Source organism: Amphibalanus amphitrite, unplaced genomic scaffold (genome assembly GCF_019059575.1).
Source record: "Amphibalanus amphitrite isolate SeventyFive unplaced genomic scaffold, NRLGWU_Aamphi_draft 001991F_arrow, whole genome shotgun sequence".
NCBI classification, from domain to species: Eukaryota; Metazoa; Arthropoda; class Thecostraca; order Balanomorpha; family Balanidae; genus Amphibalanus; species Amphibalanus amphitrite.
In genome coordinates, this window is record NW_024883484.1 from 56530 (window position 1) to 81108 (window position 24579).

The 24579-nt window shown below is 52.4% G+C and overlaps 2 protein-coding genes across 2 annotated transcripts in view; both read right to left on the reverse strand.

Annotated features, from left to right (window-relative positions):
- LOC122376037 (fasciclin-2-like) overlaps nucleotides 1-4064 on the reverse strand; it is a gene marked incomplete at its 3' end in the record, with an annotated part of 58262 nt that extends 54198 nt beyond the window's left edge. The window contains exon 1 of the mRNA XM_043355702.1: nucleotides 3842-4064. Coding sequence (XP_043211637.1) covers nucleotides 3842-3890 — 49 coding nt within the window. The remainder of the gene's footprint in view (nucleotides 1-3841) is intronic.
- A 2112-nt stretch (nucleotides 4065-6176) lies between these two features.
- On the reverse strand, nucleotides 6177-19940 carry LOC122376038 (protein sprint-like; the record flags this gene model as incomplete). The annotated part of the gene is made up of 10 exons (XM_043355703.1): nucleotides 6177-6727; nucleotides 7016-7220; nucleotides 7453-7611; nucleotides 7922-8335; nucleotides 8929-9066; nucleotides 9256-9389; nucleotides 10305-12044; nucleotides 12692-12783; nucleotides 15260-15450; nucleotides 19785-19940. Coding segments are annotated over 10 exons (3357 nt in total), but the record flags the coding sequence as incomplete, so codon positions are not given.
- Nucleotides 19941-24579: the final 4639 nt, after the last annotated feature.

Consider the following 24579-nt stretch of genomic DNA (forward strand, 5'->3'; position numbering starts at 1 on the left):
ACCTCGAGTCAGACCCCCAGTTTGAGATCTGGAATGGAGCAACGTCCGGGCGGGGAGTCGAGGAGTCAGGCCATGACAAGACACCGAGTCAGACTCAGAGTCTGGGACCTGGAATGGAGCAACGCCCGCGCACAGGGCGGGTTCAGCCTGATTCCAGCACGCTGTAAAAGGTTGTGCAGCTGAGACAGAGGTAAATATCGGCCGGAACTAGGGAGCCAGAGGGAGGGGAGGGCTGCGGCAGCTCGATAATACGTGCCACGGCACGATATCCGCATAGCTGCAGCGCCGTTCGACCTGGGCACCGCTCCCCAGCTCCAGCCGGGGCTCTCAGTTCCGGACGAAACCAGACGGCCACCCAGCCAGCCAGCCAGCCAGACGAGTATACCCACAGCCACCGCCCGGGCACGACCCGGCACGTGAGCAATGTCGGGGCGGAGATCGGCCCACGTTCCGGCAATATCGCTGACAGCCGCGGATGCCAGACACGGGTGTAACTTCCAACTAAATCATCTCGGTCGGACAGGCGATATATCACAGGCAGTTACCGCACGGCGCGGTACCAAATCGGTGCCTTTGCCGCAAAACTTGGCCAACGCCTGGCAACAGATATTCGCACTTCCGACTGTGCGCTGCCGCCCCAGATACCTCCCAACACCCAGCCCGCATGCTTGTCCGATACTCTCGCACCTTTCCGACTCTGCGTGTAGCGGAGTGCGGCGATCTGCGCCTCTGGCAGTTGGCGCTGGCCGCTCGGCAGTACCCGGTCATTACTGGCCTCCCGGCGGGCCCGGCACGTCGAGGATGGTCCGACGCGCTCGTAATGAGTATCACGGCTCCGGCGGCGGCGGCGGCGGACCGGCACAGGCCAGCTGGCGCGGCCAAACCAAGGAGGCGGGCGAGAATACAACGGACCGCGCGTGCACGGGGCGAGGAATTTGAAACAGAGGTCATGATGTAATGCCGAGCGTGTCTTACCGTTACAAGACAGTTCAAACAAAGGTCAAACGAATAGCGTATATGGAACATGAAATACGGACTGACATAATACCTTGCTTCTCCCAAAAAGGCCCGAGTGTATTGAGCGTAGAATCAATACGAGAATAGGCATGCTGCAATACGTTTACCAAAACTCATGAACAAAATACAACATAAAACAGTAATTTTCAGCTTTCGACAATGATGATGAGCAGCGCACAGCAATCACCCCATATTGGGCAGCGCGTCACCTCCTCGTAATTAGTCGGTCCAGATACGGGTGCGGTGCCGGCGTATGGCTCCAATCCATGCGGCGCTTTATGACAGCCAGCTGTGGGCTGTATAGCCCGGGGAGCCCAGGGAGATAATGACGGTACACACGACCACCTGTGACTCGGGAGAGACGGGACGGGACGGGACGGGATGGGAGACGGATGGGATGGGACGGGACGGGACGGGACGGCGGGCGACGTGGGTCCAGGGAGATGATGGCGACTAGTGAGGGCGGCCTATCGGACTATGTGAAAAGATCGTAAGAATTCGCGGTTGGTGAAGTTTAAAGTTGTAACTTGTTGGTGTAGTATGTGTAAGGGAGGAAATAAATGTAGTTTAGTTGGGTCTGTCCAATAAAAAGTAATTACTGCATCGTAGCTCTTCATCTACATAAATATAGTTTGAAAAGGCTTTGTGACCGCAATAAATCAATCTATCGGTTCTCATTCTTTCATTAAATGCGATATAAATTTAGCTTTTCAGTTTGGAAAGACAAGAAATAAGAAATGTGAGAAAAAGCAGAGATAAAAATATCAAAAATAAGAAAACAATCTCACCATGGTTCAGAAGGCTCAGCGTCTCATTACCTATACAGCTATTTAACTCTCTATTTAGTCCTGCATTTGAGAAACATTGGGAAACTCCAGTAGGTAATCTCTCTGACTCCTGTGGCGCATAAATCGGCATCGTGCAAACAAAGGTAAACATCGCATTGAAAGTCGAGTGTTTGACTAGTTTCACAACAGCCTTGAACAACAATTAAAACTTGCAAATGAGTTGATTGTAAAACAGCTGAACTAATCTCGAATCACAATTCATCCACGAATGCCTTGCGTGTCCTATCATACACACGAGTTTTCTTCACAATTCCACCATTCCACGCAAAGGCAAATGCGGTGCGGGTAATAAATGCAACATCAACGTCGGTATGTCGGTAAGGAAGAAAGCCGTGGAATCAAGTCGGCGCAGCCACGGGACAAAAACTGGCACCCCGGCGAGTTCCTTCCCCACCCACTCCCCACTCACACTCACACACTCCCAGGCAGCACGAGTCGAGGCGGCATTCCACTGGTCAAAAGGCGGCTCAGAGGCCAACCAAAGGCACGCAAGTGCCTCGGGATTAACGCCAAGCGAGCAGCGCGCTGCGATCGAAAATACATCGGCTCTTTGCGTTAGATATGCAACTCATCGCGCGGTGTGACGCTTTCCTGATGGATCATCATAGGGAACGCGTTTGGTCTGTATGAGACAGAAATACGCCACATAGCCGAACTATGGTGATGTGAAAACAGCACATACCAGGGAGAAGAATTGCTGACCATTCGCTCCATCCATACACTATGCAGAGGAACCCATCGATAAACAAGCGGTCTTATTCGAAAATAGCGGTAAATGCGATCAATGTTATCTTTGGGGTACACTTTGATCATAATGTGAGAAAGTCCTCACGATTGATTGGGCTAAATTTCGTTCAAGAATTAGAATCAAGAGCTCAATTCAATTCATCTGTTTCTTTGAAGTCTCAGCATTAGTTTTAAATACCTACTGAAACAAATCACGAAAAATTAATCGATCATGGCAACAAAATCGTTTCTTGTAGAACTGATCTTAGCTATATTTTACCCAGAAAATCTACATCAATTTAGTCACGAAAGGCAGCAGTCGTGGCAAAACAACACAGGTAGGTATATCTGTGTACTTTTGTAGAGCGGGATAAACTGCCGCGCCTTCCAAGAAAAGCGCCGAGTTCGTGATAACAATAACCGTTCTCGTCGTTTTGGTGACATTGATGACTGATCGCCGATTGTGGGTGACTGGGAACATCGTGAGAAGGCGACATGTCGCTCCGGCATGTCACAGTGCCGCGTGGAAACCACGAAAACAGCGCAAATCGCGCCCGCTAACGATGTAAAGGTAAGCCGCTGTAACCGAGCTCTTCGCAAAGAGCAAAGTAACGAGCACTGGAATCGAATAATTCGTCTATCCTGCTGAAGTGGTGCAAGAAACACCAATTTTATTTGGGCATCCAAGAGCAGAAAGTCAGTTTTATGATAAACCCGTGCCGCCCTTTCGCATCAGGGATAAGGCATTTCTAAGGGACCAACGTTGTTCAGCATACAGTGCAAGTTCAAACACGTTTTGAATATTTTTTACTTTGACTGACACACAGTGTATGACTGACAGATCCTCAAGGGGGGAGGGAGGAAGGGGGAGGGGACATCTGTAGCGCCCCAAATGCCTCCATCCCCTGCACAGCGCCAGAGGTATGACTTGTATAAAATACGCTCACTAAATACGTAAATATAAATCACGGCTAGTGGTTAAAAACTAAAAATAATTTAGCGCCTTGTGAAAATCTAGCTTCGGGCTTAGCTTCTGGGATTATCCATCGCCGCCATTACAATTACCATCGGGCATCGGCTCCACCGGTTGCACCAAGACGCGGGACGCGAGCGATCGAGAAACTAAAAATGCAATTGAGGATCAGGAATTGTGGAAAAGAAGCATAATGTTCTTCTTTTGCCAAACACAAAAATAGGAAATACAAAAAAAATATAGAAACTTGCCGGTCAAAGACCTGGCAAGAACTAACCTGCAATGGCCGCGAAGAAAACCAAGCAGAAATTCGGTATCGCCTTCATGATTAGGCGCCAATGGTTTACTGGTGCATAAATATCTTCCTTCTTCGGCCCGTAATCTACTTCTTCAACTTTCTTATTGCACAGTCGCCGAAGCCCTTCGACAAATACAGGAACGGTCCAGCCCGCGACGCGCACCGCTCAACACCCGCCAAGCAGACAGCAGAAACTGGCCGAGTGCCGCCGCGCGCCACCGACGCGATATGAAAACGCGCGAAACTCGGTTATAGCGACATCTAGGAGGATTCGTAAGCACTGCAATCTGATATTCTCTAGATGTCGCTAGCTACCGCTCAGGGAGGGCTTTGGCTAGGGGCACCCAGGGTATATAGAACAACAGGGGCACCGGGGGCACGAAAGAGTCTCTCCAATCGTAGTTCGTACCGCTGAATATTACCGTGAAGGTTGCCTTGAAGCTTAATGATTTATTATGTTGCCCTAAAAGTCTCTTCAGTGGAAAGCTCAAGCAAACTTTACTTCAGGATTGCATTGGTAGGAGTAGGCAAGCAGTAGCACCTACTGGCTACTTATTAGGTCACCGTTCCGTGCTTCTATCCTCAGGATACAGACATCCTTCTCCTCCACGCCGCAACCCCCTCCGGGCTGGACAGGCAACTTTATCTCATGCGGGCTGCTCCCTTGGAGCGGCACCGCTGCTCCCGAGGGAGCGCACCCCGTAGCCGGGTGCAGTGAGTGCCTTGGGGCTGGGTGGCCTGTCCTCTGGACGGGCTCAGCCCCGGCGACTCACTAGGGTGCCTGCCCAGACCAATGTCTCCCCCTTTATCCTATCATCCTCCCGGCTCTGAAATGGTCTTGCCAGACCGAAAGGGCCTAACCCAACAAAACAAAACAAAACAAAACAAAACAAAACAAAACAAAACAAAACAAAACAAAACAAAACAAAACAAAACAAAACAAAACAAAACAAAACAAAACAAAACAAAACAAAACAAAATAAAACAAACAAACTTATTAGGTCACCGTTCCATGCTTCTATCCTCAGGATACAGAAATCCTTCTCGTCCACTCCACAGCCCCCTCCGGGCTGGACAGGCAACTTTATCCCATTCGGGCTGCTCCCTTGGAGCGGCACCCGGCTCCCGAGGGAGCCCGCACCCCGTAGCCGGGTGCAGTGAGTACCTTGGGGCTGGTCGGCCTGTCCTTCGGGATGGGCTCAGTCCCGGTGACTCACTAGGGTGCCTGCCCAGACCAATGTCTCCCCCTAATTCCTATCGTCCTTCCGGCCCTGAAATGGTCTCGTCAGACCGAAAGGGCCTAACCCAACAAAGCAAATAAACAAACAAATACTTATTAGGTAGGTAGGTAGGTACATTGGAATACGACCTGAGCTCCGCATACATGTGGAGCTATGATATGATCGATACATGTGTCGATCATATGAGACAATAAGACAAAGACATGTTGATGGATCGCAACTTCCATGCATACCTATTTAATTTTTTTTTTTTAATTTCAAATCTAGCGAATTGCATAAAACTCACAAGTTGAGCTGTAGGACTGGACGCGCTAATCCTACTGCTTTGTAATCAAACGCTCACTCTGGATTTCCTCTGCGATGCTTAATATCATTCGCAATGTCTGAAGTTGAAGGTTGAGTGAACTTTGGAACTTGAAAGGCAGACGCGGTTGTAGCCATTAGTCTCTGGGCACTCTAGAGCAGTCATATCAGTTGTAACCTATTATAGTCAGCTCACCGAATGCCATTGGCATTGACGGGAAGGTAGGAGAGGAAACTTGGCATGGAGATTCCTGAGGCCAGGTTAAGCATCTGAAGCAGAGCGACGCAAACCCCCTCTCAGCGCAACCAGAGCCTCTCTCTTATCCCCTGACCCTCTCAAAGACAACCGTAACCTCAGCCCGTATTTGTGACCGTTCCTTCGACAGTGAGCTGCGAGACCCAGAGAGCTTCGGGCGCTGCGGCCGTCACTCAACATCAGTAGGATGTCATCAAACCACTGCACTGCTGTTCAGCTCAGAGGATCAGAATTAGGAGTTCTCCCGAGCCCGACCGAGATCTCGTATACGGTAAGACTATTTGCAGAGCCTCTGTTTGCTAAGAGGCGGGGGCTGTTTTGGGGTTCGCCTGACTTGTATTTATCCTAAATGTCTTTTTTATTGTTCACACCTTTATTTCTTGTTTTACTTTTCTGATCTAATCATTCAGAGTCTGCTCTGTGACTTGTTACCATTGGGATGTGATTTTCTGCACAGCATCAGCCATCATGCCTCGTTGACCCAAACACTCGCTACCATTACCAAACCCAGATCGGAGACAACAAACGCAGATATATTGCATTAGTAAAGTGGAAAACCTGTGTAACTGCTGCTGCGGACTCTGACTAGATCATCCATCGTTTCCGCCCAGCCGCTCACTCGTCGGCTCTCCACTAAAATAACACCACTCGCAGATCACGGTCACTCAGATCCTCGTGGTCCGCTCGCCAACTACAAGTGTCGCCACTCGGCCACAGATGGCAGCACCGACACCTCAGCACTGCGCCGGCGCTCTCCACCGCTGTAGAGCTCTAATAGCGAGCGATGCTGCCTGGGGATATCCCCTCAGCGTATCCACAACTCTCAACAGACTTATATAGGCGCAAGGACACAGAAAATAACACTTCTTCGTGGCGATACGAATCACTCTCCCGCTCCGCTGACGTCAGAGCTGCCTGCGGATTATACCCAATGACGTCACAGCTGACCGGTGGGCCAGGCGATCTTGGCCTCCAGCCGTTTGTAGGAGAACATGCAGTGAACGCCCTTGGAGGCGAGCTCCTGCTTCACCAGCTGGGGACACTCGAGGTCGCCGACCAGCGTCTCTGTGGGACCGACGGACGGGACGTTAGATACATTTATAAAAAAGGACATTTTACGGGTAGCGTGGGCCAGTCAAGCTAGTATCGTACACGTTGAGTTGTTTCTGGTCTTAAGTGGGTTAAGATGTAGTGGCCTAGCACATAATAAATTCACAGCAAAGGCTTATCGACCTCTCCATTTCCACACGCTCTCGTGCCTCTTTTCCTCCCTTCACTCTGACCACACCATCGCCTACTCCCACATCCGTTTCTTCCTCCCTATCCCTCTCCCTTCCTCCCTCCCCCTCTCACCATCGCCATTGATGAGTTTGAAGAGTCCGTAGTCCTGCGGGCTGGTGATCCGCAGTTTGTGGTCGAGCATCCTGCACAGATCCCTGGCCGTGGCGCCCGGTCGACAGGGCAGGGTACGGCTCAGGATCGTACCCTGCTGCTCATCGGGAATTACCACGCGCAGGAAACCCTCGACGGGCTCGCTGCCGCTGCCGCTGCCCGAACGCTGCAGGGAGAGAGGTCGAATGAGTGAGCGAAACAGTAGAAACGTGTCAAACGAGTTGAAAAGTGCGATTTACGAACAATTTACATTTCACCTGTATGATAAATAGCGGAAGACGGCATTGTTTGTCGGCAAATCAGAATGCTTCATTCAAAACGAGCAACACTCCATTACATCATTTCACCGACAGACGTGAGCACCCAGCAGCTTCTCACTTCGTCAATCTGTATCTCACCTGTGAGAGCCGTGTGGTCGAGTCGTTGGCCTTATCGCCCGGATGTTGCAGCACGTTCTTGAGCACGTGCACGGCCGAGGACAGCATGGTCAGGTAGTAGCCCGCCTCTCCGTTCAGCAGCATCGGGTGCAGCAGTCCCCACATGTAGTCCGCCTCAAACTGTGACGGTAAAACAGGGAGGGGTGATTGGTCAGAGTCGTTGTCACGCAAAACGTCTGTAATGACAGATAACGCGGTATGATATCCGAGCATTCACGAAGCAAGAATTGTTAACTTCCAACAACATGGAAGACGTGATTACCGATAAAAACCTAGAGGAGACCACCAAAGGTCGGCATAACCTGACCTCAAGAAGGCCGCTCAACTGAACTCTATGGAGATCACCTGGTCATGGTGGCTCACGTGCCTATGAATGAATAACTGAGTACGACATTGGTGACAAACTGATCACGTTGGTGACCCAACTGACCTCGACATTGGTGACGTGACAGTGCACCAGCGCGTACAGCAGTAGCGGCAGGAAGTCATCCGCCGGGATACACGCGTCCCGCTCCCCCGCTGCCGAGAACAGCGCAGACACCGTGGCCAGCAGGCTCTCCAGCTTGTCCAGCGGACTCGCCGAGTCCTGCATCCTACCCAGGAAGTGGCGGACCGAGCCCAGGACCGCCGCAGACGGCGGGGTCTGGTCTCGCTTCATTCCGAGCGTCTCGGTCGGCCGGCGCCGCGCCAGCTCAAAGTTCTCCGTCAGCCGCTGGGAGTCGCCGCTGCGCTGAGCTGTCCGCCGCCAGAGGGCGCTGATGTGGTCGTGGAGAGGTCGGACCAGCAGCTCCTCCAGTACCCCCTCCAAGATGGCGTCCAGGTTCAGGAACTCGGTGGAAGACAGCTGAGGAAACAGGAACGTGAAACGGTCAGTGCGTTGATTGATACGGGTGTCAGGTTTTGAGATGACGCCATCTCATACAGCTGAAGTGTTGTGATACATTACTGAGCGATCAATACGGGATGCCAGCGCGTGATTGATAAATCAAATTTCCAAGTAACGGGCCCCATCAGGACCGGGGCCAATCAAAGCAAACTGCTTCATCGAAGTTTGGTGATTGACTGTCTCGGAGAGCTGAAACATTTCCACCAAATGACAGGCGGGCGCCGCCGCAATACTGACGAAACGGACCTCCTTGAGCAAGACTGGAACCGCCATGACAAAGCGAAACACGCAGCGCTTTACGTAATAAGTGGGGTGTTGTTTTGCCTTTATGAAACAGACATGGCAACGCTATCGTAATTTGACTTATCGTACTGCCTAACCATAGCGATAACCTTCCGCCCTTCTCGAGCACATCAGCTATTCAACTAATCCTCACCCAAACATGGTTGCATGTCACCTACCTCCTCTCTCGTCGTCCAACCCTCTCACTCTCCCACCTGATCCCATCCTTCCCCTCATCCCATCCTCAGGGTCACTCTCTCGCCACCCACCTTGCTGCGCTCCTGGTGTACCACCTGATGGAACTCTCCCTCTCCGTGCTTCACCAAGTAGTTCTTCATACCGTTACAGAACTGACGGATGTTGCGCATTACCACGTGCGGGTCCGTCTCGGCGCCCTCACGAGTGCACTGAAAATAACACAGAGGAGGGGAGGGTTAAAACGGATCAGGATGCCGACAATATAATGTAGGTATGCTAAACGGTGGATAAACCTCAGGACTAACTGACTATTATAGTGACCGACTTGCAACGATTATCTCCGCTTCTTCCCTACATATTGAAATGAAATCATCGAAACAGCCCGTATCAGCACCGACCTTCAGGAAGTTGAAGATGCAGAGCGCGAACGTGCTGTCGTCGTCGTTGGCGAGTTTGATGACGTAGTCGCGGATGGCGGCGCCCGACTGCTGGCTCTTGCGGTGGAGTCGGAGGCTGTTCAGGCGCGGAGGAGCTGCGGAGAAAGGGAACAATGAAACGGTTAGGGATAAGGCGCAGAAAGAGTTGTCACTTGTCACCGTCTGCAGCTGAGTGTTAGTGAGAAGGGAATGCAACGGTCGACAAATAGATCCCAGACAGAAATAAAATATCATATGTCGCTTAGATGATTGAACCGACACGGCACTCAGCAGTCATCTGGTCCTTGAGTCGTGAGGAATTTGACTGCACAACAAAGGCTTGGAACAGTTGCTGTGAGGCTTAAAAGGATTCATGGTTTAAATGGGTTATTGTACGAAACCAATGACCCGTTTCGTTTAGTTCAGCGTGAGCTAAATTTAACGTGAAAAAGCAGACAACACTAATCGCCAGCCGTTGGCCCTGAAAATCGCCCCAGTCACGATTTCTGTGGGTTTCCGGAGCCGCGTCATTGTTGACCGTTGAGGGAGGCCCTCGCTCAGTAACGGATTTCGGTCCGGGTCGGCGGCCATTCAGCCAGGGCAAAAGAAACGTCACAAGAGGATCCCTAAGCCACGAGTTTCGATTTTCCATGGCAAGGTTAAGGTTCTTGTCACGAGGTGTGGATATCAAGTGGGCGCTAGAAAACATCATGACATCACATCTGGCGACCACGGATGGAGATCTTATCTCGGAGAAGAACTCACGTCATATTCTCGTCAGCAGGTTTGAGATATCGCTCAGTCGACAGTCAAGGACAGGTTATAAATAAACTCAAAGGACACTCGGGCACATTACCTAACATCGACATGGGTGTAAAAAGCTCGGAAGTGCTTGCTAAGAAAATCACTCCAGTTAGCTGAGAATCAGATGACGTAAATCGTCGTTTAGCCCCATTATGTCCCACTATACATCCTTTATACCACCATCCCAGCCCAGCCCAGCCCAGTCCACCCCATCCCCGGATACTCACAATATAGCGACTCCTGCTGGGACCTCGGCAGCGGCAGGCGCGGCGGCAGCGGCCGGCCGGGCGACTCCACCTCTCTCTCCAGCTCCTCCGGCCGCTCTGTCCCGTGGACGGCCACGAACGACTCTGAGTCAGTGAACAGCCGCTCGTCAGCGTCAAACTGTCCGCTCTTGAGACGCAGCTGGTCGTTCATCAAACGCATGATGGACTGGAGTTTGGAGGTGTCCGTCTCGGCGTCCGTGTCCGCTCCCATGTCCACGGGACAGCTGGGCCGGACAGGGTGTCCGCGGCCGGCCTGTCCGCGCGCAGAGGGGCGGATGTTGTCGTAGTCGGATGCGGAGACCGAGGCGGCCGGCGGCACGGCCATGGGGAGACTCTGTCGGATGATGGCGTGCACGATACGAGTCTGCTCCTCGGGTGAGATGTCGGCCGTGGGGTCCGGGATCGGCTCGGTAGACTCGGTCAGTCGCGTGGCGGGCCGCTCGGGACGCTCGGCTGGCTCCTCGTCCCACTCGGAGTCGGCGTCACAGTCGTCCTCCCTCAGATACTCCCAGCTGGAGTCGAGGCGCCACTGCTCGGCGCGGGCGCGCCGCTGACGCACCTGTTCACCCACAGCCCGGCTGCTCTGAGAGCGCGCGGAGGGCCGGACGGCGCGGGGCGGCGGGGACAGCTGGTCGGCACTGGCTGCGTGGTGCACCTCCTGACCGGCACAGATTGTGGGCAGGGTGGGTCGCCGCGCGGCCGGTACCCCCGGCTCCCATCCACACAGCGCCGGCTCCGAGTGCCGGTGGGAGGCGCGGTCGGCGGGCGCGCGCCGTCCCACGCCCGCCACTAGGTCAGGCTGGGCGCGCAGGGCGTCCGCCGGGACGGCGTACAGCGGGCTCGGGGAGGCCGCCTCGCGGGCCATCTCCATCAGCGCAGCGGCCGTCTCCCGGCTCGCGCGAGACACCGCCGCGGAGGCTGAGAACGGACTGCCGACCGGCGGGGTCTCACGAGCGGGTGACGCCCAGATATCCTCGTAGTCGGAGATCTTGTCGGCCACGGAGCTGCGGCAGTAGGCGGCTGGGGATTCCAGCGGTTCGCTGGTGCGCTTCTTGCGGCCCCTGCGGCGACCGGCGCGGAGTCCGCCGGCAAGAGGTGCGACTTCGTCTCCCGGAGAGGATCCTGGAGAGGTCGGGTCGGCTTTCGTCTCCTTAGCTAGTGCTTCCTTCTCCGTCTGCCCGGGCTGCCCCGCGGCCGGGGCGGCTCCTCCGATAAACACGCTCATCTCACTGCGCACCGTGCCGCTGGCCGTCGAGCTGACCTGGAACGTCGCCGTCGACACGACGTTACCGGCGGCATCGGCCGGCTCCGTCGGCGGAGCGGCGCTCTGCGGCTGGCACCAGCGCGCCGGCGGGCGCGGCGCCGCCCGGCCCGTGGTCGCCGACGGGCTGCTGACCCGGCTGACCAGCTCCGGACTGACGAGACGCGTCAGTGAGCCGGCGTCAGGGCCCAGAGACAGCGAGCCCGGCGGTCGGGGTCGCTCGTCAGCCGACAGCGGCGCCAGTGTGAGCAGCACCGCCGGCTCGGCCGGACTCTCCAGACTCGAGTGGCTGCCGCCGCGGCCGGCCGGCTTGTTGAGGCTGCTGGCGGGTGATGAACCGATGCTGTTGGCTCCTCCGGCGCTGTCCCGCGCGTCTGTCCTCCCTCCACCACCGCTGCCAGTGCTGCGGGACTCACTGGGCAGCCGGCAGGTCCAGAACTCTGCAGACACGATCAGAGAGCCCACGCGTCAGTCGCGGCCCACACACCGCCGGCCAGCCCGCCCCACGGCCACCGGCGCAGGACAGGGCGGGACTCACACGCACGGGGAGCGTCCCACGTGCACAGTGCGCCACCACGGTATCAGAGACTGCACCGTGCACTCGGCACGTGCGTCAGAGAATGTGAGTGGGCAGGGAGGCGAGGGACACTGTCCTGCGCACGGCGCACCCTCCCCTCCATTCCGCCACATAACGGAACGTGAGATGGAATGCAGCGAGAGGTAATCGAGTAGCCGTGTAGCTACAGTCACAGCGGTCTCAATCACAAACTGTCGATCTACCGAGCACTGCGATACAGCCGGCAGCCCACTCCAATTGCAGCGGTTAGCTTGCACATACGTTTATGTAAGAATGCGCTATGCAGCTGGACCTTTGCATAAAGCAGGTTGGATTTCATCATTACTCATCGGAATGCACCGTTTGCTAAATTGGGTCGCCACTAAAACCTCAGAATCGTTTTCCTGTCATTGTTAACACGGGTGGACCTGGCTATCTTCTGAGTCACTTAGGAAATTTAAACTGCGATCGAGTTTCAGCAGAACTCTGCCGTTTTCCCGTCTCTCCCCAGAGGAGATCTCACTAGCGTACCTTGTCCAAGTAGAGCTAGAGAAGAGAGCTGGTGGCGGGATTTGACGCGCTGAAGACTGGCCGGTAGCTGCAGCTGCACCGGCAGCTCGTCCCTGAAACAGAGGTAAACCCGAGGTCAAGCTGAGGTCACACGAGTCAATATAAGGACAGACTCGGAGATGTCTGAAGGGTCACAGTGTTGTGGATAAGGTCTGTCAGGCCGTTTCATATGCTGACGCAATGACGCGTGACCACGGCGAGCAGTGTTTCAAATCAAGTGAAACAGTGACCGCTATAAAGTACGAGGGCTCCAAGGTCACCTCCAGCTGTTGTTGCTGTCCCACAGGGTGGGCGCGGCACTCAGCTGATGGTCCGGGGGACGGGGGGAGCGGGAGGGGGTAGTTGGTGGGGCCGTTCGAGGCGACATGTTCTGCATCCATCCGGAAGCTGTCACACATTCGAAAGACACAGGGATCGAGCATAGTCCGTGCACGAAACCATTAGCGAAGCTACTTGCGTGCGCGTCCCATTAATTATGGTTAAAGAATCACTAAACACAATGCCCACTTAATTGACAGAATGGGTAATTCTCAGCAATAAGGAAAGGTACAACTGCTAGTGACCGATATTTTTCTCTTCAATGTTCACTTCGCCACGGATTTAAACGATGGGAACGAAAACAAGTTGATTGAAATATTGCTGTGGGAGCTCTGTCTGCAAACCGCAGCCCTCCAGCACAGACCATATTGGGAGCGAGCCGTCCGGTAGGAAGCACCGCTGCGGTTTCCGCGTCACATACCTGTTGCCGGAAGGTGACGGTCAGCACATTCCACGACGGCTGTGTCGCCGGCCGTCACATTCCACACAAACGCACACCGGTATCACTCACACACCGGGGTGATCCACGGCCCTCTTCCCTCGCAGGGCTACATCGAGAGGAGCCGGGTGCTCCGACACGCTAGTGAACACTGAACACTCCTCGCAGCTCGTGCTTCCCCACAGTGCGGAGAGCGCGTGGCCGGCGAGTGCGGTCCGGCGCCGCCCCGGCCACTGACCCCGCCCGCCGCTGCCGGCTGTGTGGGGCGGACCGGGGAGGACGGTCCGCCGCCGGCCGTCGGACCCGGGGACGCCCTCGTATCGACTGGGCCGCGTCGGCGACCGCCGGCCGCCCCCGCCGGTACCGACGGCACAGACACGCGCCGCGTCCCCGTCGACGGTCGCTAATTTTAGCGGAGGTAGCGGCACCCGGCGAGCACGCGAGCGTACGCTGCACGCGCGCGTGCGTGTGTGTTCACTGTGTTGAGCTGCGGGAGCTCGCGGGAGGGTGGGGCTTGAAGGAAGCCCTCTGCACGACTCCGGTACCTAAATCTCCTCCCCTCCTCTAAGTCCCCTCTGTGGGGTATTAGTGGTCGGTGGTAGCGACCGGTCCGGTCCGGTGCATTTATCACACTAACAAGGTGGGGCGGCTTATGACAGAAGCCGACACGGCTTAAATTCAGCACGTAGTGATGTGTTTTGGACCGTCAACCGCAAACTGTGACGAAATTCACCACAGAGTAAACCGCAAAAAGATGCGACTCTGCAACTTTGCCGCGGCATTCATCGGCGGCTTAGCTTTGCAATTCTGTGAGATGAAACATCCATCGCTGCTTAGGTTCTGGCACTAATATTATTGGAGAGCGGTCGTAACTGCACTTATCGGGGTCATGGAGCCGCGTTGTCTTTGGCTCGGCGCGTGTCTGGCCTTCTTCTGCAATGTGCACGCTGCCTTGGTCCCGTGCCGCCCGAGCTGTTGACATTGGCGCACAATGGTAAACACTTTGGCCACTCCACGGGCTTCATTTGTTCATTCACAGGCGCCCATTCTGAGTGTCAGAGATGAGCGTTTGCGCAAACCCGTTTGCGAAATGCAGCAGACTGCGGGAAGCCGTTGGTCGGTGAATGCATTGACACCAGCTAGGGCTCAGTGAGCCATTCCAAGCCTGCTACTCCCAAATTTGGCATGAATATCCATCTCCTGGTAATACACCGATGGTAATAATCATGTCCTGGTAATTACCCGACCCAGGTCCGGTGAGCGGCGGTGGCGGCACCGCCCGGGGTAATATACCAGATGATCGATGGATTATTGAAGAGCGTTATTAGCGAGTCAAATCAAGGGTGGAGTGATCGTTTGCGGGGAGGAGCGTATCGGACCCGAGTCACGTTCGGTGTGAATGAATCGCTCTTTCACGGGCAGGCGCGGAATGACGTTATCGAAAAAAAGTTTTGGTTCAAAAGAATGCGCCAATATATCTCAATCAGGTATACGGCAATTTATTGGTTCGTTCCGCATTACATAACAAGCGTAACTGTGTCAATCCGTGAACGAAAAGGATATCTAAAACGCGCAATCATGCTCTTCGCAATATATTACCTACAGTCTACATTACCTATCCATCATTGATGTAACCTGATGATTGATAGGCCAGGTTGTATGACCGGATCAGCCACCCAAGCCACCACCTCTACAATCTGCATATCACATAGGTAGCACTTTCACGCGTCCCACAGAACAACACTACCCCGACCTTGTCTCCTGGCTCTCACCTGTGGCCGGTGTAGTGGGCGATCAGGCTGGAGATGCTGTCGAAGCGCTTCTCTGACGTCTCCAGACCCAGTTTTCCGGCCGCCGAGCGGATCGGGAAGTGGTCGACGGGCGGCGCAGAGCCGGCAGGCATCCTCACAGAGAGCGTCATCAGCTGCTCCTTACCGGGGCTCGACTGGCGGACTATGAACGTCTGTCGAAGGGCGAAGAGGCGAAGGGTCAACGTCGGGGTAACAGGAAGGGAAACTCATTAGATGGGCCGGGCCCATATGGTATTGTTGACGCATGCTCATTCGCACTCCATGTTAGTCGTCAAATGTCAAGTGCAGTGTGCGTCCTATGCATACCATCGCGCATTTACGCTGTTCTCGCCTAGAAAAAAAAAACATATAGGAGTGTGGTGCTTATTGTAAATATTGCAAAATGCAAAACACAATTGTGTAAAATATTTTTATCATCAGTTTAGCACTGCTGGTGTCCCAATTCACAACTCTGAGGAAGCCGCAACGCCTCTCCTATCCTCCGCCGCGCTGTCTTCATGGGCCCCAGGCTATGCGGCACAGCATACCTGCAGGCGTTCGAGACTAGTGACATCTAGCGGGGAAATCGCGCGACGCTCGCGCCTCCCCACTCGATTGGTACACCTACGGAACTTATAATCGCGCAAAATCGGAGCAATGGCTTTCATATCATTTGGCGAATTTGTTTTTGTTAGCAAATTGGTCACCGCAAATCGTAAGAAATGTGCCCTTGCTCTTTATTTTCCCGTCAGTTTTAAGGAGAATTCCGCGCTTATGCGGCATTGTCCCAACTCATGCGACAAGGCACACTGAGGAACACCGTTTATTATATCCCATGCAAACGCCACCCCTACTCCGTGTCACGACAGGTGTCAGACCTCCCCCGGACTATCACCGACTGTCCTTAGCAGCCGGATGGGTGTCTGGTCGAGGTTTACCGCAGCGGTCTGCGGGGGCGCGCGGAGCGGCCGGCGCGGCACAAAGCCTCTGCCGGTCTCGATGTTGTGATAGGGCCGACTCTGATGGCGCTCTGTGATATGGAGCGAACAAAGACTGACAGTCGAGGAACGGCAGAGAGCCGGGGATAAATCCCCAGACGCGCCGCGCCGCCACAGGGCCGGAAGGAGTGGGGAACGGGGAGGAGCCGACAAAACAGCCACCGGGGACCCGGGAGATACGACAGGGACAAAGGAAACCGAATGGGATGAAAGGGGTGGAATCCGGAACCGTTCAGCGGTTCGCTTACAAGAAGGAGCAGAGGCATCATAAAACCGAACAAAGCCAATGAATGAACGAGTCAAACGGAATGCTGCCATAATGCAACCCATATAAAAGCGGCGACGCCACACCCACCCACACGTCAAAAACTAACAGCCGGGTGGCTCGGTGGCTACAGTGGGCGTAATGAGACCTTGAGCTAACAGTAACACCGACTGAAGCCCCCTGGCCGCCGAGGCGCTGACAGGACCGCCACCTGCGGGCCGATGACTGACCAAAACCAGCTCACCGGCGCTCCATTTGCACGGCCGCCAGAATGAATAGACCCGTTCGGTACAGGCGATAGACCAGATAGCCTTCCAGCTCAGTCAACAGCCCGCCTACGCAAGGATCATACAGCGAACTCGCGGCAGGACTATACGCTGAGGCGACGACAGGGCCAAATGGAGGGAGAGAGGGAGGGAGGAAGGGGAGGGAGGGAGAGAGAGAGAGAGGGAGAGAGAGAGAGAAAGAGAGAGGGAGAGAGAGAGAGAGAGAGAGAGAGAGAGAGAGAGAGAGAGAGAGAGAGAGAGGAGAGAGAGAGAGAGAGAGAGAGAGAGAGAGAGAGAGAGAGAGAGAGAGAGAGAGAGAGAGAGAGAGAGAGAGAGAGAGAGAGAGAGAGAGAGAGAGAGAGAGAGAGAGAAGAATGTTCCGATAAATCCTTCAGTTGTCCCACACAATGTAGTTTAACGGTTACCTCACGCGCCGTTTTGCATAGATATCGTCTGGAAAGTTTCCCGAGATTGGGGTTAATGTGCGCTCTTGTCCCTACAGGAAGCACAGCTAGGAGCTCAGAATGTTGATACACAACAGGGAATATCAGGGGAGACGCGAAGGAATGACATAAGCTAGCTTCAGCCTTCCTTATTAAAAAGAGAAACGAAAGTATTTAGGTAAAGCTTCAATACAAGCTCATCACTTCATCAGAAGGTGATGTTCCGCGATTGATTAAAGGTAGTGTGCCACCTTTGAAAGATTTCCCATTTTATTTTTCCTAGGATAAGAAGCTTCTGTTTTTACCTAATATCGCAAAAAAAATCAAAAATGGGCCTGGAATAGTGCCTTTTTCGCCTAAAAGTTTTTCGGTTTTTAGATATGTATAACAACTGTAGTGGGCTCACCTGCAAACAGGCGTCGGGCAACAATCGCGAATGCGGCGCACTTGTGACAATGAGCAAAGGTCATTATAGTGTTACGACCATACGACGTACGGGAATGAGTTATCAGCTGTCTAATCGTAGACAACACAATGTCGAGCCTTAAACTGTAAGCCCGTATTGGTATTGTTTCTTTTATTTGGCTGTCGAACATTATTTATGGTTTGAAATATGATTTTATGTAAAATAATTGATATGAAAAAGCCGTCTTATAAGTTATGACCCCATTTCACCACACGCAAGTGACAGAAATGACAATGATCAGCTGACGCATTTTTCTTGGCCGAAGTCAGAGCGCGCGGCCCGACGCACCACGCGTATTTGGAAATTCCGACCTCGACGAGCATCAGAAGCCACCTAACAGGCGTGTTCGAAACCGCAGGAGATGATGATGAACGGGTTTATCGAAACTTGATTGGATGAGCATATCGGTAATAGCGATTTCAGTGTGTGCATTTATTGTTCATAGTGGTGTGAAATGTGGTTGGGGTACGACCGACAACCCGTCGGGGCGAATTTCGCACTGGGGTACTCAAAATTTGAAGAATTTAAGACGTTTCCATGAGTTTTGAAGGTATGGATAAGTTCTAAAAATCCGGTTCTCCTTACCTGGGCCATTAACTCCATACGGTCCAAGAAAGCTGGCACACTACCTTTAAGTGCCTTGAACTGTCGATGAGACGCGACGCGATGTGTCGATGAGACCGCAGACTGTCAGTTTTGCACATCGGTCTGCCAGCCACGCCCACCATAATCTGACAGGCACCTGTCACGGGCCCTGCCAACTGCCGCACTCTTATGGCCCGACTCCAAACGGTCCAATAAATCCACAGTGGGTGGCATAGTGCAACGGCCGAAATCGGTTCCACAATAATCCGAGGTGAAAATGCCCTCTCCTTGTTGTATTGTTTGCAAAGCGTGGTGTTATATTATTATTGCCTTGATTCCATGAAACAAATAAAATTTATCATATCCATGATCATTGAAGCCTTTTTGAGATCCTTGCAAGACTTGCCATAACAATGTTTTCCGATTCATGACTTCACTGCCAAGTAAAACAGACTTTTCACCTCGATCAAGATGGCCGCCCACGACCCCCGGCCGTCTCGTTTTTGGCGACAGAAAAACTGAGCAATACGTGAGAGCTATGCCGATGTAAGGATCATCACTATCTCACGGCGTCGTCTGAGCTCTGAATGGCTCATCACACTCATCTCACGCCCATCTTGTCTCTGGAAATATCATTTCAATGACGACAATCATGACGAGTGATGATAATTTATGCTTTTAAAACGCTCAGCTGTAAGCGCTATATATGGGCATCATTCAGTTATATTGCAGGCACTAACTGCAACGGCACAACAGTGATTGGATTGACGTTCTTTGCTGACCTATGGACAGCGAGCGTTTGTGGCCCGTCACTGAAAGGCCAGGAGGTCGCCTAAAGGTCCCGTTTCTCCGGCCTGCAGTTCATTATTCATTTTGCTATGAAGTAAAAAGTCCAGTATCGATTCGTTTCGTGACACAGACCAAAAGCATCTTATCACTAAGCCACAGAGTTACGGCAATGTTTCCGCGTTGTAATAAATATTCCTGTAAGCCAGCGATCCAAGCAACTTGTTGCCACAGTCGCACCTCGTGTTTTGGTAATGTTCAGGGTGATCATATTCCGATGGATCACCATTTTCCTCATTTTCCTTCCGTGTCAACTTATTGTTGTGACGTAAGTGGCCGAATGTTTGGGGGGGGGGGTAAACGTGTATCAAATCCAGTGTAGCAACCATACACGGCACAGCGATCGTTTGACATGCACCCATCACTTATCCTTGGCGTTAGTGACCAATTACGATGTTCCTTTATCATTTAATACAAATCCAAATCCACACTCAGATAAAAACGTATCACCGTTTATCATGCAAACCACAACCACTAACCCACTCAGATCACGATGTATGTACCCTTGCCCGTCCTCATTTTGTGACTCGACCATACCCACAGACACATGTGTCTCTGTCTCTCTTTTCTCTGCATCAGCTCCACCCTTTCCCTGCCGTCGTGACCCCCATACCGCGCGCTGCCCCTGAGGTACTCACGCCGGCCGGTTTATCGTGCAGCAGGTGATCCGCTCCGGAGCGGTGGAGCCCAGAGATGAGCCACACGGGATGACTGCGGATCAGACGCTCCGAGACGCTCATCTGAGCCGGACGGCCGTACTCGGGCTCCGAACAGGACGACACGGCGCTGTCCTCCTGGGGGAGGGGTCAACAGAGGTCAGTAAAGGTCACAGGGAGGTTACAGTGGCCAGAAAAGGTCACAGGGAGGTCACAGTGGCCAGAGAACATATCAGATGTTTGTAGAGGTCACAGAAGAGGCCAACGTAGGACAACATGTCAATAGAGGTCAGCAGATGTCATAAGCTGTCAAATGGCAAAGATCTATTTCGTTCAACAGCTTAACGTCGACCAGTGACCCAGACTATCTATCAATAGTAATCGGCAGGGTCATGTCAGGTCAGACAAGTCGACAAATTATTACGGTCTAAGGCCAGCGAGGGACACCAAACAGCGATAGGCACTGCAACCTCGACAAAATATGAGGTCACACTCACTTTGGTGCAGTGGTAAAGCGTTCCATTCACTCATTTTTACTGAAGCTGACATGCCGTTTAAATGAAGAAGTGCAGTCAAACCTTGATGCCATTAGAAAGTGTCACAGACAGGTCATGACCTTTTTAGACCCCGGTACTCTAGGTCGGCTTAGGGTCATCTTCTTTGGGACAGCTTCAAAACAGCGCTATGTTGTGTGACTACATGTGACAGCTAAAGGGTAATAAAACACTGAAGACAGACGGCACTGGAAGACAGAATACGGTCGCTGGAGATAACTCCCCGTTTACGTGGAGACAGGAAACAAAACGCCGGGCAAAAGACGAAATCGTCTCAGAATGACAAACTTTATGGTTATGCAAGGCTAAAAAGAATACTTTCCTTGCGCTGAGAGAAACAGGGAAGGGCGAGGTAAGGAAAAAAGCATCGTTTCTTTCCTTTTCTCTAATCAACAGATACCAGCAATGTCGTCGTTGGCCGCGAATGAGGAAAACAGGGTGTTATTCAATTTAAAATTGAGCAGGCCAGTAACGTTAAATAGAACTGCGTGACACGGTGCAGTGCCATTTGAGGAAAGACCACAGTAATGTAACGGGTCGGACCTCAAAAGTAATGAGCGCTATTAAAAGACATCAAAGCTCACTGTGTTTTAAAATTGCAACAGCATTAGCAAAGACGAGAGCAGGCGGCATATGTTTTAAGCTCCTGACATCCTGAGCGGGTGGACCTTACAACTGCCTAAAAATACTGCCTTACAAGACTGCCTAAGAAGCTCTAAGCAGTGTTTATAGCCTCTCTTTACGATTAATTTGGTAGGCATAAACCATTGCTTTAATTCAAAACCCACTTCAATTCATTCACCCCGGAAATCTTATTACGGCGCCGCATTCAGCTCAAATTAGCCGATTAACCGAGCAGCTCATTCATTGTCGGCGCTTTTGATTATCCATCCCGACGTCACCGAAACCTTATACGGCTACCGGAAGCCAAACAAAGATTCAAAGTTCTTAAGTCACACCGTAGCAGCGCTATCTAAGTAACTCTCAACCGATCTCTCCAAACACGAATGAATGGGTCGTTGTGCCGCCGTTTTTCTTCGTTTAGTCACGACCGCGGAACTTGATTTAAACACCTCCGCCGGACGACCGTTGGGCTCGATTTAAAACCGGATCTCCAGCGCCGACGACGCCGTGACCGGTAAAAGGAAACGACGCCGCCCTTGTCTGCACCTACGCCCAGTCAGGAGACCCACCCATACCCACGAGCCCGGATGAAAACCGTTCAACGGCCGCGTCAGGCCGATCCGGGGCAGGCCAGACCCGTGGATAGCCCGTCATTACAGCTCGGCCGGGTGCTAACGGCAGCCTCCTGACACTTCGAACAGCGGCCGAGACGGTAAATCTCCGCGGCCCTCTTAGCAGCCCGGCCATAAATGTCTGGCAGAGACGGCTTCTGTCAAGATGTTCCGCTTATGGAAGGCTAAGAGTGTCTACAGCAGTGGAGAATTCAAGCGAACTCGTTGACGTTCGAGTGATATTGAAAAAGAAGCAAAAAAAGCGATAAAGCGACAAGAAATAACGTTTGTTTTGACGCAACACTGGCAAAGTCGGTTCAGTAAATGGTTCTTCATGTTATATACTTTATCACAATCTAATTTGGTACACGTGAAGCGTTGGGAATGAACTGATTGAACTGAAATTGAATTGATTTTCAAATCCCGAGATCACCATAGTCATTGAATCATCTTGCAGTTACCGCCACGGCCATCGACCCCGTTGCCTGAGATATGAGTTCGACTGAGCAGGATATCCACATCTGACGTGGTTATATTGGCAAAAAGGCCACCCTGTCACATCAGCATGGCACTGTGAGCGGGTGTCGGGAGGGCGCCGGTCGCCGACATCGGGGCGCTGTGCGGGCGCCATCGCACTATGGTTGGAAACGGCCTCACGGATGGCCGTGGGCAATCTCGGAATATATGTATATTTGGGGTGTCATTCTGTTGGAAATTGATGAAATGTTTTGAATTGGGCAGAAAAAAATTATTTAGTTGCGCATTTAGTCTCCATTATTGTACGTGGAATCGGGAGTTTCTGAGAGTGGCTTTTTTGGTGCGCCGTCAAAGGTTTAAACAACCGCGCTGGTGATAGCATGTGGAGTACCTCCATGACGTTGTAAAACTGGATTATTATATATCAAAATAATCCTTGTTATGTTGGCTATCGAGTGGAGTGACTCTTTTTCCCATGCGTGTTCAAAATCAGGAACGGCATTGCATTCTGTTTGCAGTGTCACCACAGCAATATTTGCAAAATTACGTTTATGTTTCATTGGACATACAAAAAGTTCTCCATCGACCTCCATTGAGCTTTTTGGCAGAATAAGTCTCTGTTCAATTCTGCGTAAGGGGAACGTAAAAGCAGACTGCGCACTTGTGCGCAAAATCGTCCGTGAAGCTTCATCTCCCGAGGCGTACCTACCCGTCGCTTCGTTAGCACCAGGTCGGCTCGTCAGTCTTGCAATCGCTTATCCTTATAAATGATGGTAAGAAGCAGGGTTGCGGAGTCGTGGTGGAGCCAAATCCGACTCCGACTACGACTCCGACTCCTGACTCGTTGCCATGACTCCGGCCGACTCTGTCTCCGACTCCGGACCCCTGCCAGTGTTTCGGAGTCGTGATGGAGCTGTTCCGATTCGGACCGACTCCGACTTCCACTGCGGGCTCCTGACCGACCCCGACTCCGACTCCGACTCCTGGCTCGTTGCCACGACTCTGGGCGACTCTGGCTCCGACTCCGACTCTGACTCCGACTCTGACTTCGACTCCGCACCCCTCGTAAGAAGTAACTGCTCGCCGCTGCACCTGGAGTATGGATATCGTGCAAACGTGTATGGATATCCTGGAGTATGGATATGGATATCCACCGACAGAGCAGACATACAGACATGCTGTAAACGCCATTACACTGCCAATACCATGGCAAATCAAATGGCTATCTATGGTTTTTGATCATCGTTCTACATTTCCCAAAATCTTGAACTGAATGTTGGCAATTTCTCGTGACTACTTCACGACCATGATGCATGCATTTCTGAAATTGATCTTTTTTTTCAACCAGCTACGTACTCGTATGATAAAATGAATGTCACCATCGTGTTCTACGCCCAAAAGTACCCATAAAACATGTGCCATGCATGGGCTGCGAATAGGTACCAGTTTTAATTTTCGGGGTTATGTGCTTACCTGATTGACCTGACTTTGACCCTGGCCAGTGGCCTATGTTTGACTGACCCCTACATTGATCTGACACTCTTTTAGCACTTATATGAAGGGTTGTGACAGTTGTGACAGATTGTTTAGGACCAACTGATGACTGAATTTATTTAGGACCAACTGATGACGATATAATCGAAACGCGAAACGCGAGGCACCGATTGCGAGGTTCTAAAGTCCATGCTACTGAAAACCCGATTTCAAGTGTTTGACCTGACCTTGACCCGACCTGTGACCTCGAAATTCAACTTTAAAGTATTCATGTGAATCGTCTCGTCGCGTTCTTCTTTCGTTTGCCGCGCCTCGTGCGCTTCGCTGCGCCTATTTGTTCGCGAGTTATCGGCTGGGGGCGTTGAACGCCCCCCCCCCCGGGCAAACGGCGGATGGGGAAATACCCCAGCAACTGCCGGGTTAATCTGACGCATGTTTTGTCATTTGATCGTCATTTTATTTCTTACTTTTTTGCCCAATCTAAAAAAAAAATCATAAATACTCTTTCTCCAAATTTTTGACCGTTTATGACCAATAGTAAGACACTGTGCGTCACTACGTTGATATGTCTTGCCCTAAAGCATAACAACAATATCCATTCAGTAATAGCAGTATTCAAAACATGTTCAAAATGCCTCGCGATATCGATAACATAACGAAAGACATAGGCGACTTATAACATACTTGCAATGATGACGTCACACACGCGTGACGTGACGTGACCTCGTCATTTCTGAGTTACTGTATGATGCACGAAAGACACTGGTATACCTATGCAAAGTTTCATCGCAGTCGGTCTACGCATTAACAAGTTATGGGCAAAACATTTTTTCGCGTTGACCCCCGGCCATCCGTGAGGCCGTTTCCAACCATAGTGCATCGGGGCGCCGGTGGGGCGCCGGTGCAGTGGGGCGCCACAGTAGCGCCATCGAACTGAAAGCGCCCTCGGCACCGACGACGCCACCTGACGGTACGGTCGACGCACTCTACTGACTCGAGAGTTGGCTCAGCCGGATC